Source organism: Pagrus major, chromosome 8, assembly GCF_040436345.1.
Source record: "Pagrus major chromosome 8, Pma_NU_1.0".
Lineage (NCBI taxonomy): Eukaryota > Metazoa > Chordata > Actinopteri > Spariformes > Sparidae > Pagrus > Pagrus major.
Genome location: NC_133222.1, coordinates 29,305,886 through 29,324,081, shown reverse-complemented (window position 1 = coordinate 29,324,081; position 18,196 = coordinate 29,305,886). Strand labels below are relative to the sequence as shown.

The following is an 18,196-nucleotide window of genomic DNA, read 5'->3' as shown; positions in this document are numbered from 1 at the left end:
AGTCTCCTTTGGACTCTGTGCAGACATCTCACTTCACTGATGTCACTGATGCTCTGCAGATGGTACCAGTGATGTTCTGGACAGTATTAATCATCCGCTGTAGAGCCTTCCTGTCCTGGGCCGTGATGAACCATGCCAGTTTGTGATGTTTCCAGTCAGGATGCTTTCTATTGTTCCTCTGTAAAAGTTGAAAAGAATCTACCAGGGTGGAGATGTGCGATTACGATGATAGGTTCTCAGTGATGGTTCAACTGTTCACCTGCTTCATCTCAGCTCTACTGATGTAGACAGGGACGTGCATCTTTGCCTCCTTTTTTCTAAAATCAACATTCAGCTCTTGGTTTTTGCTGATGCTGAGCAGTAGATTGTTCTCTGTTCACCACTCTTGAGTTCTCTTGATGTATGTTAGTGTAGTCATGGGTGGCACAAATCGCGACCTAAGCCTCCATCAAGCTACTGGTCATACCAGACCCACTCAGGCTTTAATGATAAAACCCCTAAGTGTGTTGAATTGAGCAAGAGTGTTATTTTTATTGATCAATAATTCAGCTTTCTTATCTGTAAGAAGAGGAATATGAATGGTTAATGGAACTGCGTTTATATGGCACGTTTCTGGTCTGCACATTTATACAGTGATGGCAGAGGCTGCTGTGCAAGGTGCCAACCTGTTCATCAGTGGCAATAGGAGGCTCACATTCCTGTGCTCATCCACTCACTCACTGATGGAACAGCCGTCAGGAGCAGTTTGGGGTTCAGTATCTTGCCCAAGGACACTTCTCCGACATGGTGCCAGAGCCAAGGAACATCAATCTTCTGATTATTGGACGAGCTGCTCTACCTCACACCTAACCACAGCCACCCTAATGTTTCATTTCTTCCTCCAAAAGTTACATAGTCAGGCTTTGAGAAAATGATTTTTTGGCTCAGAAGGTAGAACATTATTGCTTCAGTCCTGCTGAAGTGTCCAGTGTTATCAGACAGATACAGAAACCTGTTAATCTAGGGCTCAGAGTTTAGGAGTAAATTAGAAGACCTTGGCATTGAAATGAAAGGTAAAAAGACCAAAATAAATATGAAACATGATAAAAGTTGTGATTTAAGCTAATTTGCAGCGGCTGGTATTTATTTTTATGTCTCTACAGTGTGATATTGAAAAGGTTATTAAATAAATACCAGGATATGTAGAAACTAGGCACATGACATGAAAAAGAGAGAACCACAGAGCCAAACTGTTTTTGTTTTTTTTCCTTCCTTTAATTCAATAGAATCAAATTAGTAGCATAAGCATACAGAAATAAATATTTTTGTCAAGTTGTGTTACCTGTCTGTACAAGTAACAGAGTTCAGAACATGACTGATAATAGAAAAAAACATCACTTTATAAAGAACAAGACAAAGAACTCACAGTGGATTAAATAGCGAGGTTAACTAGCTTATACTCTACTGAAGACTGAAGAAGTGGAGTTGGGAGGCATTTTGTCTTTTTTTTTGTTGCGTTAATTCAAAATGACACAGTTCACAGTGCTTATGGTCGGACAAAAATATATTTTTCCATATGTGAAAATTAAATCAGACATGTAGAAAATGTAAAAAAAAAAAAACAACAAAAAATGGTGTAAATGTCAGTATTAAAGGAATGATAACTTTTTTTTAAAAAAACCCTTTAAAATATAGTGTAAGTAGATGTCTTACTGGTATATATTTTGCTTATGATTGCCCCGTGCAGGCCCTATGATGGCGATAGTGACATATTTGTAGTCAAAGTTGCAGCATCACACCATCATTCACCAGATTTCCTCTTTTGCAGGCTCTGGAATACTGTTGGCACGGTTACAGGTTAGATGTCTCTCCTGGGACAGCTTTGCCATCCAGGTAGCTGATGAGGTCCTTCACCCAAGGGGCAGAGGGTCTGGCGCACAGCTGACGACCTGCCACTGTCTTGAACCTGAGCACACATAAACAAGACAGTCAGGCTCAGTGCATTCATGTATACAGATATGTTATGCTATAGCTCTCTAAGCTCTAAGTGTACTTACAAGATGGCAGGGATAGGGCAGCGCTGGCTGGTCTTCTGGTAGCTCACCACTCTGCCTTTGTGCACAGGCTTCTCATTGAAACTTTGGCAGCATTTCTTTGGTCCAGCACCACGCATGCCTGCAAACAAACATGGACAAATGAACAACCCACAACAAACACACAGACTCATAGACACCATCTCCTTGTTCCTTTTTCTGTTCCCTTTTTTTAATTTCCTGTGGACCTGCATGAGGCGAGGTCTGATATTGTTCCATTGTGAAATGGAAACAAGCTCTCATTCTGCTGTTGAGATTAAAGGACTGGTTCAATTAAAGAAAGTAAGCTGTTCAACATTTTAATATTTTATTGATTGGAACAATGTTAACGCTTGATGCTGGATCTATCAGTGTTTATTAATATTCAAAGATGCATTAATTATTTTTTTTATAATGTTGTGATGGCTTATTTGTTGGCAAACGGTTGGATATTTACACACCCAGTTAACAAGGACCAACGCTGGCATTCATTTGAGTCATGTTTACGGCTATACGATGAGTCTACGTTCAATATTTCCATCTGTTTTAACTCTGTCCCACTGTGTTTTGGTGCTGGGCAGGTGTACAGTGTACAGTCAGTTTATCAGAGCTGCCTGATGCTGCTGGAAATGAAGCCGGAGTGAGTTCAGATTGGTGGTGACAAAGCATCAGGCCACAAGTCATTTTTAACGTTTATGTTTGTTTATTGTAAAGTTCAGACTGATGTTTCTAATACTTTGTAAATGGTTAATAAATACTGTGCAGTTCATCTATACACATTTTCTGGATGGTCATTTTAAAATTGCAGCTGATCTTTATAAACCTTTACAACTGCTAAATAATTGGTTTATAAAGCATTTCATTGTTTGCTGACAGTCAAATAACTATTAACCAAAGTTTGTTAACTATAAATCAAGCATTTATTAATGATGGCTACAGAGTGATGTAGGGATGTATGGATAATTTTGTAGGTTAAGTTAGCATCGCCCTGGTTGGATATTGGATTATCGCCGAAAATAAGCTCTGTGGTAAACACAAGTTTATGATACTTAGACATTTTGTTCAGCGAGGTAATCTTCACAGATGAACACCACTGTTTTGATTTTCAAAGCCTAAATTAAATCACTAGCAGTAAAAAGCTATGTTAGGCTATAAACAGACCATGCTACGGTCTTAACTTAAACGTCACCACGGCTAAGTGTCTTACGACATAATTACTAATAACGTTTTCTATAAATTGATCAATCTAATCTAATCTACTAATCTAAAAGTTGTTGAGTCAGACTATAGTTTGTAACTAAAGTCGGCCTATAAACTAGTGACTAGTGAGTAGATGAGTCTCTGTGTTCGCTGTGATGACGTTTAATGTCCCCGACAAGCTCTGTAGTCTCATTTAGACACTTGTTAACAACCACATTTTTCCAATAAATTACTTGCACTTTTATACATTTGTTGCTGGAAAATTACTTCTCATTCTTAATAATATCCGATACTTTATGACTTTGACTCAAGTACTATTAGTATGGTGGACTTTCAGCTTTACCAGAGTAATATTTTAACACGATCTCTTTACTTTTACTCAATTATGACTTTCTGAGTATCTTTTACAATGCTGTCTAAAATCTAAAACTGTTTTACAGCTGGCTGGTTAACTCTCTATAACCATTGATCCATTTTACAAAACACTTTTTTCACCTCTCTCACACATCGATTGAATATATCATCATCAAGCTCTATCTTACCTTCAGTCACAGCGATGACAGCCAGCATCAGCACAAACACAGCCAGAGCGAGACGAGGGGCAGCCATCCTGAAGTCTTTGTATGTAGCAGTAGGTCAAAGTCTAAGTTGTGCTGTATCAGTCTGTTCTCTCTGCTGTGTGAACCTGTTCTCCATCCGCAGACACATTTATACAGTTCAGGAGCCGCTTGGAAATTCTAAAATGATGTGTCATATCTGACCTATAGCTGGTGCCGGACTTTACCAGGCGTGGGGATTTCATGTGGGCTATTTGCGTGTTTGTTTGTCCCTTTCAGTTCCACTTATTCACTGACAGTGATCAGCTATTGAAATGAGGAACTACAACCTTTTCAAACGTGGTTTCCTCTAAACTTCACTTCGCTTGTGTGCTTGTGATCAAAACCTCTGTACTTTCAGATGTGTGTGTGTCACCTCCTACACGTCACAGCTACTGTCTCATGAAGTATTTTTTGCTGACCCTTTTTTTTATTTTAAATTCACCATTGTGAGTGAAGTAGCATTCTGCAGTAGCTGAGTGCAAACCTGTGTGGTTGACCATAAATATCAGTTATTAAAGGAACGGTTCAACCAAAAACGAAATTTTTCCACAACAAAATCAACATTGTACGGAGCCCCTAAAGGGACATGGGGAAAAAAAACCAAAACATAAAGTATCTTGTGCTCACGAGAAAGTATCTCGTGCTCACGAGAAAGTATCTAATGTAAATAAACAAAACAAACAACAACCAATAAAGAGCACATAAAACGGCTCCGTACATAATCAAAGTCTCCAGGAACCCCGTGATCCCAAATTGATCCCAAAGACATCATTTATACCCCTGTCAAGCCCAAATCCTCACTGTGCCAAGCTAAAAGGTTATCCTGTCTGAAGTGGGTACAAGAGCTCAACCATGCACTGAGGGTCTCTTGGAGTGAGCCAACTAGCAGTATGGAGCCGTTTGATGTTTTTTTTGAAAAATTTATTTTAAAAGAATTCCCCATTTACTTCGGTTGTTTAGGAGGATTCCGCACCACTGTTTTTGCTGTGACACTCCGGAAATGTTTTGTGGATTTCAAACTTCACCTGACTTTCTATTTTATTTCTTTGTTTATTTGACAGGGACAGTGCACAGCTGCTTTGTTGTACCAGAGTTAGCTATAAGATAATTTACATCTTCAGGTCCTGTGCAAGAGTGAGAGACAATGTCTCAATCGGCTTTCAATCTGCAATCTTCATTTTTTGGTTGAATTGTTCCTTTACCTTGAATAAACCAACAGACAAACAGACAAAAGGACTTATGATGATAGAATTGAACAGACTGCAGTAGATTTTTGACAGCAGGTATATATGAATGTGGTCTAATGAATATAAAAAGAGGCAGCAGTTTTTTTCCCAACAAAATTCAAAGTGTTTGTGTAAAATCCCTGCCTGTACTGCAGAACATTTAGTCAGAGAATATTCCAGTTTGTATTCATGTCAGTAAACTGGGGGGAAGAGTCATAAGACAGTGAAGGGAGAATTCCTGCTTTTATTGGCCTTCAATACAATGGAAGTTTAACCTGTACAACCAGTCTGGGGATTCTCAAGGATTTCTGTGCAACAAAAACAATTATGTAATCAGCACGAGGAAGAAGATTTCTTTTTGGCAGACTAAATTGGTTGTTTCCAACCTGAACAACCACAGAAGACATTACACAGCAGTTTCATTGGGTTAGTATGGTTAGTACTTCCATACAATGATGTAATGCCACAGATTGCACACTGCTTTAGAGCAGAGTAGGACATTTTTAAATGAATTTATGTTTATTGGCAGTAACAGTAAGAAAAATCCCTGATTCTGATGACCAGGAAATAGCTGAATATCAGATCTGATTGTAGACCAGGCGGATTATCAGTCGACCCATAGTATACAATGTATACATACATGTCAATACATGTATAATTTACTTTTACTTGTACTTTTGATACTGTAGTACATTTACTTTATGACTTTTACTCAAGTACTTTTCATATGGGTGACTGTCACTTTCACCAAAGTGTTAATTTAACATGATATCCTGGATACAGTATGCATCCAAATTTCTTTTTTAAATAACTGGAAGAACCTGTTTAAAATGTGTGCTTCAGAAGAGTAGACACATACTGCAGCAGTATCCATCATCAGTGCACAAAATGCACCATGGCAGGTGGGCTTTGTGTGAGAACTCAAGTACATCTGTATGGGGGCTTATGGTGGTCTGACTCATATCTCTGCTCTGTTTTTTAGCATGAGGTAGTCATAGTGATCCTCATGCCATGTGTGAACCAGCCAGGTGTGGAGACACCCTGTAGCAGGCGAGGAGCTGGACTTGATGAAATGATCTAGACTGGACGGTTAGTTAGTTTCATGTACACAGCAATGTTTCCGTCTTCCACTTCAGTTTTTTGTGTCTTTAAATAAACTAAGGCTGTTCACTCACCTGGACAAGAAAACAATGATTTTTCAGAAGTAGTTCTTTAATAAAGTTGCATGGCAAAAATAATCTGAAATTAGTCCATGTCTTGGTCTTCACCAGCAGTGAAGAAGGATGAAGATCATGTGGTTGAAAGCTCAGACAAAGCTAGTTTACTGATCCTAAGGTGATATAAATTTGTCAAAACACATCCAAAGTTAAGAATGGATTCAACGCTCAATTCAATAATGCTGTTATGCACTGAGACAAGTTAAATCATGTCGCTACAACTACTTCACTGTAAGATTTGTTTCATTGTTGTTGTTGTTGGTTTAAGTTTCAGCACTAAAATAAATAACTTTTTTGAAGCATAGATGTCATTTAAACTGGGGACGCTGGGAACATGTACTCATCACCTTTTCAAATGACCCATTTTATGTTTATTGTTTATTAGTTAAACATGCTAAAACACCAAGAAATGAAATGAGTAAATTAATTTGATGATCTCATACAATACCCTCATTACATTGCCTACAATCTTACAGTATATGTTGAAGACTTTAAAAGATGCTGATGACAGTGGTGAGACTGGATGAACGGTAAAGTCTGCAGACCATGAAACCAAATCAATTAGATGAAAGATGCCAAAAAAACCCTCAGTAGAGCAAAGGGGAACTGCAGAGTTGACTTTTCTGTTGTTTCATCACTATGAGTCACTTTCACACATACTGTAGTTTTTGGCCAATTGTTTATAATATATTGATTAGTGCAACTTTAACACAGCTTTAATGATTTCTTTCTGGCCACGTCGTGGCAGTGAAACAAGCTGTAATCATGAAATTGTCATATTATCACTGTACGTGTTAGCTAACAGTTAGGCTACAGCCTACAACACATCCAGCAAACATAAAGTAACATTAACATTCATTTGAGGCTGTGTTTCAGAACAGCTATTGAGAAAAAATCTCTGGCTCTTTAGCTGCTAGATGCTCCACAGTGTTCAGCAGCTGGTCTCTAACTTGATCAGTCTGTTGTTGGTGAACAGGTAGAGTTTCGGCTGATATTGGTCTATCACTAATATATCAGTATCTTTGTAAATGTTGTCCAATACCTGTGGCTATGACATATTAATTTTGAAAATTATTATTATTTATTGTTTTAACAGAATATTATGCAGAAAAGTATGCTTAGTTGATTTTTAGAAATCTCATATATATATACACTACAAGTCAAAAGTTTGGACACACCTTCTCATTCAATGGTTTTTCTTTATTTTTATTATTTTCTACATTGTACATCAATACTGAAGACATCCAAACTATGGAGGAACACATATGGAATTATGTAGTAAACAAAAAAGAATATGTTTTATATTCTTTACATATATTATATTATATTATATTATATTATATTATATTATATTATATTATATTATATTATATTATTATTTATACTCTTCAAAGTAGCCACCTTTTGCTTTGATGACAGCTTTGCACACTCTTGGCATTCTCTCAGTCAGATTCATGAGGTAGTCAACTGGAGTGATTTTCCAACAGTCTTGAAGGAGTTTCCAGAGGTGCTGAGCACTTGTTGGCTGTTTGCCTTCACTCTGCGGTCCAACTCATTCCAAACCATCTCAATTGGGTTTAGGTCAGGTGATTGTGGAGGCCAGGTCATCTGACGCAGCACTCCATCACTCTCCTTCTTGGTAAGATAGCCATTATAAAGCCTGGAGGTGTGTTTGGGGTCATTGTCCCATTGAAAAACAAATGATGGTCCCACTAAGTGCAAACCAGATGGGATGGCATGTCGCTGCAGAATGCTGTGGTAGCCATGCTGGTTTCAAGTGTGCCTTGAATTTTGAATAAATCACCAACAGTGTCATCAGCAAAGCAGCCCCATACCATCACACCTCCTCCTCCATGCTTCACGGTGGGAACCACACATGTAGAAACCATCCGCTCACCTTTTCTGCTCCCACAAAGACATGGTGGGTGGAACCAAAACTATCAAATTTGGACTCATCAGTCTCCTCTGAACAGTTGATGTTGAGATGTGTCTGCTACTTGAACTCTGTGAAGAATTTATGTGGGCTGTAATCTGAGGTGCTGTTAATTTGTGGTTTCTGAGTCGGGTAACTCTAATGAACTTATCCTCTGCAGCAGAGGGAACTCTTGGTCTTCCTTTCCTGGGCGGTCCTCATGAGAGCCAGTTTCATCATGTGTTTGATGTTTTTTGCGACTGCACTTGAGGATACATTCAAAGTTCTTGATATTTTCCGGATTGACTGACCTTCATGTCTTAAAGTAATGATGGATTGTCGTTTCTCTTTACTTAGCTGAGTGGTTCTTGCCATAATATGGATTAGAGCAGTAGTCAAATATGGCTATTCACTGTATTGAACTGTGAACCAACCATTGCTCTGCACAAACACAACTGATGGTCTCAAACACATTAAGAAGGCAAGAAATTACACAAATTAAAGGGATAGTTCGGATTTTTTGACATGAAGTTGTATGACATCCTCACCATCAGTGTTGTGCATCAGCAGTGACTTTTGACACCGTGAAACAGCTGACGGAGCGGTGCCGTGTGTCAACAGGCGGAAGCGCGCAGTGATACGAAGGGAGGGGAAATAGTGCCAGGTGATCGTGAGGTCTGACTTTTTTCTCGTAAACGATTTTGTGATGCAAATGTTTTACTCTTTTGAACGGATATTGTTTTTTGAAGCAAAACGCTTTATCTTCGTGACCCCGCAAACTAGCCAGAACTACTTTCTTCAGCAACAACAGCGGGACAGACCTCGGCTCACAGGACGCAGTGGGGGGAAAGTCACTGCTGATGCACGACACTGATGATGACGACCCTTTAACTCTTGACAAGGCACACCTGTTAACTGAAAACCATTCCAGGTGACTACCTCATGAATCTGATTGAGAGAATGTCAGAAGTGTGCAAAGCTGTCATCAAAGCAAAAGGTGGCTACTTTGAAGAAAATAAAATATAAAACATATTCTGGTTTGTTTAACACTGTTTTGTTTACTACATAATTCCATATGTGTTCCTTCATAGTTCGGATGTCTTCAGTATTGGCCTACAATGTAGAAAATAATAAAAATAAAGAAAAACCATTGAATGAGAAGGTGTGTCCAAACCTTTGACTGGTAGTGTATATATTTTTGGTTTTACTTGAGTTTCTGAGTGCAACACCACTCTTGTAAATGTCGTGAAAACTTGTATGTTGAAGTAAACATGTATGTAACGCTGTGATCCTGTCCTCTCACTGAGGTTTCAGAAACAAGTGATGGGGGTTCAGAGTAGCTGTGGCAGAGACACCATTCACCCCATAATAAGACACTGTACTATCAAAATGATTTTGAAACTGTTAAAAAAAGTTACATAATGTTGCTTTAATTGTACTTGAATAAACAGCTCCCTCTTGCCCTTTCTCAGTCTCACGATTTTTGTTTGTGACATATGACTAATCCGACTTCACTTTCAGTGTGTGGGGAGTTTTTCACACTTGACAGAGCACCGTATGTAAATGTTAAGTGCTAGATTTCTCCCTCTGTTCATCAAAAGCAGAAGGCCTCCTTAAAAAACATATTTCACTTCCTCATATCTTGTCCTTTAAGAGAGACAAACAACGGTTTCTTTTTTGGTCTGACTCCAGTGTTGTAATCAAATACCAGTCTCACTTGAGAACAACTGACTCGGAGATATTCTGCACATTGGGTAAAATGGTACAATCTCATGTGGGAAATAAGGAAATGAACCTTAAACGCAACCCACTCTCTTTCCCTTGGGTAAAACTTGGGGTCAACCACTGCTTCCACTGACCACAAGTCCTTCGTACTAGTATTAACATCAGCACTGGGTGTTATATTGACTAGTTATCTCCATCCAAGCTTTGACTGCAGCCCAGCGAATGAACCCCACCTGCTCAAATAACGACACAAAGACACAGATAAAGAGGGGAAACTCATTTGTTTCATTAAAAAAGCAGAAGAAAATGAGCAGTTTGTTGAAGAAGCTTAGAAAGAGAAAAGCTATTGATCCCCCAGCCACATTACAGAGACCAAGCTGGATGACCCCATCGAGAAATACCCCCCATCCAAAGACAAAAATCAATAAAAAAACATGAACATTTGAGACAAATTATAGAAATCAAACTAGAAAAGGAAAGCAAAGTGAGGCATCACTTCTACTGAGACTACAAGCCTGAAGCATTATTACAGTACATGCAGCTACAAAAGCTTGGAGCTCATCTTGGACCCGCTGCGTCCTGGCCGACTACAGAACAATTCTCCCCTGAATTTGAGATGGACAAAAGGGGGGCAGTGATCGAAAATGTTACAAAATATTACAATTATTTCAGGAATTCTCAAAATACAAACATTTCTCGGCAATGGACCCATTGGTTAGCTTACTTTATGCCAAAGACACCAAAGTAATGCATGAGTCATGGCTGATTAACAGCAGACAGAAGGAAGAGTGACCTGTGAGTGTAAATATGTGTGAATGCTCATGTTTGATATCGTTTCTCCAGCCCTCCTTGGACTTTATAATCTGTAATCCTTAATTGACATCTTATTAGCGTTTGCATTCAGCACAGACATAATAATTTTGGTGTCTGTCTTCTTAATGCTTCACAAGTTAGATGACCATGATCTGATTTCCTTGTGTGTTCCATCAGTGACACTGTTTGTTTCAACAATGATTTGAGAAAAGACACAAATAATAATGGGAGTCTCGGTTGTGGTGTGCTGTCCTGCACAATGGTCCCCCCCCGCTGGACTCCTTCAGGTCAACCTGCAGTGTGTCGGCTCATGGCGATGGCAGTGTGGTGAGTGTGTAGCTCCACAGAGAGCCTGTGAAGGCTATGACGGGTTATTTCAGGTTGCTTGATTGTCATTAGCAACAGTATTATGAAACATTGTCCCTCTGTGGAGATACTGGGCCCTCATCCAGGACCGTCATACTGTGTATCATGGGCCTGAATGTCTACATGATAGAACCTAGACATTTCAGTCACTCAGGTGGTCATAAAATGTTTTTTATCATCTTAGCAACTGCTAAGGTTGAAAATAATTACATCAGGCGAGTGTAAGGTAACAAAAATAATGACATTCACCAGTGAGAGGTCTTATATGACATCAGACATGGAAGTACATTTACTCAAGAAGTGTACAATTTCAAGGTACTTGTGCATGGACTTCCATTTTCTGCTACTTTGTACTTTCACTCCCTACATTTTGGAGGCAAATATTGTAATTTGCATTCCACTACATCTAATTGAAAACTTTAGTTACTAGTTACTTTGAAGATTGTTGAATTCAGGGCCAAAGAAGTGCATTTTTTTAAATGAAATAATTGTATTGGAAAACACTAATAATCAGATAAATGCTGAATATCAGAACTGATAAAATCAAGTGTGTAATTTACTTTTACTTGTATTTTTGATAATCAAGCACATTTAATATCAGTTACTTTAAGTCTTTTTCCTTTTACCAAAGTAATATTTTCACATTATATTAGTTTTACTCAAGTGCGACTTTTGGGTGCTTCTTACAACACTGAGGTTAGAAAGTATATAAATTAGACAGCTGTCTGATCTGCAGTGTTACCGTAATACACCAGTGGCAGCACTGAGCGCATTGCTGCTGAGAAGAGCCTGGCTGGTAAGAGAGGAAGAAGTCTTGCGCTGTCTTTAATTTTAAATTGTTTGTACCAATTTTAAAGCTGCATTTATGTGACTTTTCAGTAAAATTACTGTGAGAAATGAACCTCAACTCCACAGAGCGTTTTAGTGTCTTTCAGCACACTGTTTTGCCTGACAACTTAATGTTTTAGTTCAGTCTCACAGCTGTCATCAAGTCCAAGCTGCAATAGGTAACTGCTTTCATAAATCAAACTCTGATAGACCCACTATACACTACTTGCCCAGTGCCAAAAGTGATCATATTGGAGCATTTAGAGCCAGAATTTTTTTCTTGAGACACTGGTGAAGCAAAAACAGAGCTGCCCCAAGTGGCCAAAAAAAAAGTATTAATGCAACTTTTAATTGTGTTACTTTCTACACTCATCTAACTTATTGTTTTTAATTTTAGAAATCATCAAACAGATTGCCTTCCATCTGGTGAGTTCATTCAATTTAATGAGTGCCTGAAATGTCAGGGTCCCACCACTACCACTGTATTCAGGGTAGGACTCACCATGAACACACAACCCCGATTTCAAAAATCAGAACAAAATGGAGACAACATTTGTGGGATGAGCCAAAAACACCCATTTGCAACATTCCACACGTAAACATTTGGTGACAGGTGATGGTATCATGATTGTATGAAAAAAATGACTACATGGGCTCAGGAACACTTCAGAAAAGTGTTGTCAGTAAACACAGTTTGTTTGCAAATGACTGCGTTAGGTTATAAATCGTGTTTTACACTGAGTCCCAACTTTTTGAGAATCGGGGTTGTGCAACACCGACACAAACCAAACTTTGCCAGACTGTCTACAGACTTTTTGTTATCAAAAATATGCAAAAATACAAACACAGAACAATTAGCAAAACAAAATATAAAAAATATAAAATGAATGACCTCCACTTCCCATCGTTTAAGAATAACATAAAAGAGTAGAATCATGAAGATGTAGCATTACACAGGACCCACTGTTGGGATGCTTGCAGCACTGTCTCTCCACACTTATTTGCATGGTGTTGTGTAATAGAATAGGACATTTGAAAAGAAAAGTTTGTTAAACACATTTTTACATTAGCTACAACTGCGCCCCCTAAAACACAACTTATTTACCCTGAGAGCAAATCCTCAGGGAAACTGTGGCACCATTCTGTAACTCACTATGAACCTGTAGTGTATTTACACGACTGTTTACCAAGTAAATAACAGGTTCTAGCATTTGATCTCATCTGAAGTTCACCCTAACCAGAGTGGTGAATCTAAAGAAGAAAAAAAAAGAAAAATCATGGTAAAGCTTGAATTTGAAAAAAGAAAGCACAGATACAAACCTTAGTAATATGAAGAATATATTAGTCATAATAATGTGAGTCATAAAGAGAGTGTCAGAGCAGCCAGGTGACCTGTGGACTCATACTGTACGTAAAAATGACAGTTGAACACACACAAAAGAACAACCAATATGCTTACACACACGACTGCACGCACACACATCTGTAAACACATACTGTACTGTCCCTCCGGTGTTACCGTACAACATATCAATCAGCACATTTGTACTACTAAAATATAACACAGTGAGCTGCCCAAACATACACACACATAGTGACAGTTGAAAAGCTCCTCTTCAGTACCATGAAACAGGCAAGCAGGTCATAAAACTGTTGTAAACATTTTCCACCATGCAGACCATGGGAGTCAAACAGTATCTGAAGTCCTAAAGTGTAACAGTAACACGTGTTTTATTCAGAGCAACAGGCTTCTACATTAGGGATCATTTTTCACAAAGAAATATAAGAAAATAAAAATACAGCGTGATTTTGTCGACACAACCATCATGATCCAAGTGTTCCCAGTACGGTAGAAACTGATCTGGAGGTTGCTGCTAACATGTTAGCATGTAGTGTTGAGTGTTAGGAAACACCCAACTCACCTTTTAAAGAAAAACGTGTGAATTTTGAAAGGAGTAACACAATCTCCCCCTTACATATTTAAGGTTGAATTCATTAGTAATAAAGCAGATCCTCGCTCAACGCAATTTACTCAGATGTTTTGTTCCAACAGTCTTCCATGGACTGGTTAGCTACCAGCTTATGGGAGCTAATATTATAAATGACATTACAGAGTTATTTTGCTGAGTTTTTAACACAACTAAATTTTCATTTTTAGATTTGGCTAAATCTCACTTAAAGGAACGGTTTACCCAAAAATGAAAATTCAGTCATTACTACTACTACTCACAAACCATGCCCACGAAAAGTCAGGGGAAGTACAGTAGTCCACAAAACATTTCTGGAGTTTCACAGCAAAAGAGTTGCAGCATTCTCCTAAACAACTGAAGTAGTTGTATGCATACTGCTCCTCTAGATAATACACATCTCTGGAAGCCCTGAGATTGATTTGAAATGACATTATTTACCCCCTTTTTAAAGCCGACATTTTTGCTGTAGCCGCTAAGCTAAAAGTGTTAACACCCTGTCTGAACTGGGTGATAAAGCTTGACCACACGTCAAAGGTATAAATAATGGCTTTTCAACTTCCTATCATCCTCGGGATAAATAGATAATGACTGAATTGTTATTTCTGGGTGAACTGTTCCTTCAAGATTACTAATGATTCAATTTTACACCTGCTTCCATGTTAATTTCTACAGTTTGAGGTAATGGCAGTGGCCTATCACTCAACATGGTGTCTGTTTACAGGGAGCACCATGGCAGCAGGTCCACAGGGGGCACAAGGAGAGCCTCTTAACAGTTACAACAACTAAACATTGCTGTTCACAATGTTTCAGTTCCTGTTTGACACCATGGTCTGTCTGGGTCTGTTACAGATTGGGAGTTGCATGTGATGCTATGCTGCAATAACCATATCATGAGTGAAAATATTCCCAAGGTTGCAATGTAAATGTAGTTTAAGTTTTCACTTAAAGGTAAAATATGTGAATGTTTAGTTTGAAACATTAAAAAATCTAAATCTAAATCTGAAATTGTTAAGTGTGACGTTATGTCAAACAAGTCTATGAAGTTAGCATGCTAACCTGCTATCAAAAGCATGGCCCCAATACTCCCCCAGTGCTCCAAGCTTCCAGTCCAGACAGACTCAAGTCAGGTAATAGGACTGCTAACTGCACTGCTAACAAAGCTAATTAGCTAACAGCAGTTACAGTTATTAGCAGCAAGTGGTTACTCTGGTGATATGCTGCCTCCTATTTGTGACTTTGACAAGTGGCCAGTTCTTAGGTATTGCACCTTTAAGTGAAACATTTAGGTGTAGGTTCTCGTCTCATTTTGCAACATCCAGAGTGAAATAAAACTTGCGTCTGTTGCAGTTTTAAAGTTTTGCTTTCAGTCTGACCTCACCTCAACTTCATGTTTTTGCACTTGTGTACTTGGTATGTCGCATTAATTTGAAGTCTGTATCTCTGTGAGCGGGCTGTCTCAATCTTTGGGACCGTTAAGAACTTTATTAAATGTAGATGTGTATAATTGGCGTACTGAATTGGGTGTGCGCAGTTTGTAGGTCTCAAAATGTTTTTTTGTGTTACGAGGTTTTGCAGTTGCATCACAATATGGCTGTTGTCATGGTGATCCCTCAGACAACTGATTGTGCTCAAACCAAAACTGGGCTGTATACTGTATTTTGACAAGTGCACAAATCAGACATGCTTATAAGACAGTAGTGGCTCGCTAACCAGACAGCTACAGTGGTTTGTTAGCTAACAAGCTGACAATATCTACCCTCTCAATGATAGGTAAGTCACATGTCCTCCAATATGGCCACCAGAGGGTATGTTACCCCACCTGAAACCCCTCTGTACATGATGTGTACTGCCTCATGTAAATCCTCAGTATGTTCCTGTGCATACCTTTATGTGTGTTACGAGTCTCACATGCACAAATGTCACACTGGCATACAGTAAGTGTGTATTTTTTTAGGGCAAAATGCTTCTTGACTCGCCAAGCAGCCGGACTCAAGCAAGTACGTGTATCAAGCCTCTATATTAATGTTGTAAACTGATACCGTTTCCCATCATGCATCAGCAAAACCTTGAGAGTCCTTTCATGGATGAAAAACATGCTATAAGCATTGCATCAAACATTTTTTTCCTCTGGTTTCATGTCCCAATACAATACCTCTCATTAGAAACATACCATATAGTATTAAACAGGCATTTAATCTCCCTATAAAAAGTGAAGTGGCGACAATAGAAATCGTATCATATTATTTTTCTCCCCTTAGAAAGACTAGTTTAATTTATTTTTTTAGAAAAAAAGACACTTGTTGAAGTTCCTGGGACTGATGTGGGAGCAGTAAGGTGAATGAACTGACCAAGAGCCTTTCAGGAAGGAGCACAACACAAGGACACAGACGGTCAGTGTAAAGGCCAGTCAGTAGCTTCACTCTCATTACTTAAATAGTGTTTTCCTTTTATACACAGTCACTAAAAGAATGAGGATCCAACAGTCCCTGAAGGTAGAATCATAAAAAAAAAAAAAAAAAAAAAAAAAAATCATCCTTACACTACATCTAAAACAAATCCAATAAAAGGAGTGTGTGTAAATTGGCTACATGAAACAATTCACTGTAAATAAAACCCTCTGGATTAGTTCAACAGGGAGTGTTGGAGGAGCAGAGTGGAGAGGCCAGGCGAAATTCAACAGTCAAAATGTCGATCAATTGTGTTTGTGTTAGGTAGTGTGTGTTTGTGTGTGTGTGGGTGGGTTCGCCAGGAAGATGAATACCTTTCTGGCTTTCTAAACTCAATCCCCCTGCTTATCTCTCCCCTCCAGACTCTTTCTCTTTCATATCACTCCTCTGCTGTCGCTCTCCTCTACCGTCTCTATATCCGTTGATCCACAGAGCGCTCCTCCGGTGATTCATCCGTCCATTTCGCTGTCCTTTCAATCCTCTCACAGGACTGCATTTTGTGTTTCTCAAGCAGCTCCATATCTGTAAACTCTTTATCGCTTCGTCGTCTGTCAAACCTCCATGGCAGTAAAAAAAAAGCCCAGGTGGTCAATCAATCTAAGGCTCCTCTTCTCCGGTGGACACAGCCAATCGCATGGCCACAGACAGGTGGTCGGTGACGCCAGCCAACTGGGTGACGAAACTGAACTCCTCCAGGTCCTGCAGGAGAGGGAGAAAACAACTGTTATCAAGTCGTCATTTTTTATCTGTACAACTTAAAAGCTGCGTTATTGTCTTTCTGGCCGCTTGGGGGCAACGTAACTAACTGAAAACATCTCACTTATCTCCGTATAAAGTTACAGTGAGCATGTCCGTGAACACTCACTTATTTACTCATCGAGCAGACAGAGAGCATGGATTTGGGGTTGTGTATCTGGCCATTTAACAACAAGGCAACAACAACAAGGAAATGTATTTGTCATTATTCAACACAGGGTTGCATAATGAAAATCAAGTTTGTAGTTCTTTCATGCTACATAGACAACACGTTTTCACTCCCAACGCCTCCAATACGACAGTTTGATCCGTGGCCTTAAGCTTCAAACTGGGATGCTTTAATTTGCACATGCAGGGATCCACATTCAAGTGATAAGCAGTAATAAATATGCAAGGTCTGGTTAGACCTTCAAAATAAAGCTTGCTGACTAACAGGTCACATATAATGACATAATAATGACATGACTTTTGGACAATTAGGTCTAGGGTTTAACGTTGTGAAATGGTTAGATTAGGTTTGTTCAGGCACAAAATGACTTGGTTAGGTTTAGTAAAAGATTAGACTTTATGTTACTTATGTAAGTTCTGTCACATCATAATTTATGAATTCATGTTACACAATTTACCTATGTGATGTTTCCTATGTGACATAACTTAAGAATAAGAAATCAACCTCGACACTTGGCCACACACTGGACTCAAACCCTGGTCTCATTACAGACAGACTGCTTTTGAGGGGTACCTACAGTGTCGGGCTTGATGCATTGGGAGCAGGACTGACACAGAACACATGTACAGTTATTTATATACAAATATACTATTTTCTAGAACTGCTAAGTGTTTGACTTTCTTGACCAACCGGTCACTAAATGTGTCCGTCTGCTGTGTGCTGCTGGGCACGTAGCATGTGGCGGGGTTGAACAGAATGTTTTCACTGAAAACTGAGGTTAATGACAGCAGGGTTTGGGGCTGGAAAACCAAACTAGTGAGCGAAAAAAGTCTGAACTGCAGTGCACTGCCAGTAATCTTTCACAATACATGCAATAAATCTTACCCACTGTTAAAGTTAAAAATATGGCATTATTT

General features: G+C 38.9%; 2 protein-coding genes across 2 annotated transcripts in view; both read right to left on the bottom strand.

Annotated features, from left to right (window-relative positions):
• Nucleotides 1–1,232: 1,232 nt before the first annotated feature.
• On the bottom strand, nucleotides 1,233–3,934 carry LOC141001048 (monocyte chemotactic protein 1B-like). Its single transcript, XM_073471982.1, has 3 exons — nucleotides 3,794–3,934; nucleotides 2,037–2,154; nucleotides 1,233–1,945 (listed from the first exon to the last, which is right to left on the bottom strand). Exons 1-3 carry the CDS (start codon nucleotides 3,858–3,860, stop codon nucleotides 1,831–1,833), a joined length of 300 nt encoding a protein of 99 aa, XP_073328083.1. The 5' UTR covers nucleotides 3,861–3,934; the 3' UTR covers nucleotides 1,233–1,830.
• A 13,017-nt stretch (nucleotides 3,935–16,951) lies between these two features.
• The window catches only part of smpd3 (sphingomyelin phosphodiesterase 3), a 37,463-nt gene continuing 36,218 nt past the window's right edge, over nucleotides 16,952–18,196 (bottom strand). The window contains exon 9 of the mRNA XM_073472845.1: nucleotides 16,952–17,053. Coding sequence (XP_073328946.1) covers nucleotides 16,952–17,053 — 102 coding nt within the window. The remainder of the gene's footprint in view (nucleotides 17,054–18,196) is intronic.

Excerpts from the sequence above, each read along its gene's own strand:
- LOC141001048 (XM_073471982.1), bottom strand. The coding sequence starts at position 3,860 with ATGGCTGCCCCTCGTCTCGCTCTGGCTGTGTTTGTGCTGATGCTGGCT. Across the intron at positions 2,155-3,793 it reads TGTCATCGCTGTGACTGAAG|GCATGCGTGGTGCTGGACCA; the intron begins GTAAGATAGAGC and ends GTTTGTTTGCAG. Across the intron at positions 1,946-2,036 it reads TGCCCTATCCCTGCCATCTT|GTTCAAGACAGTGGCAGGTC; the intron begins GTAAGTACACTT and ends ATGTGTGCTCAG.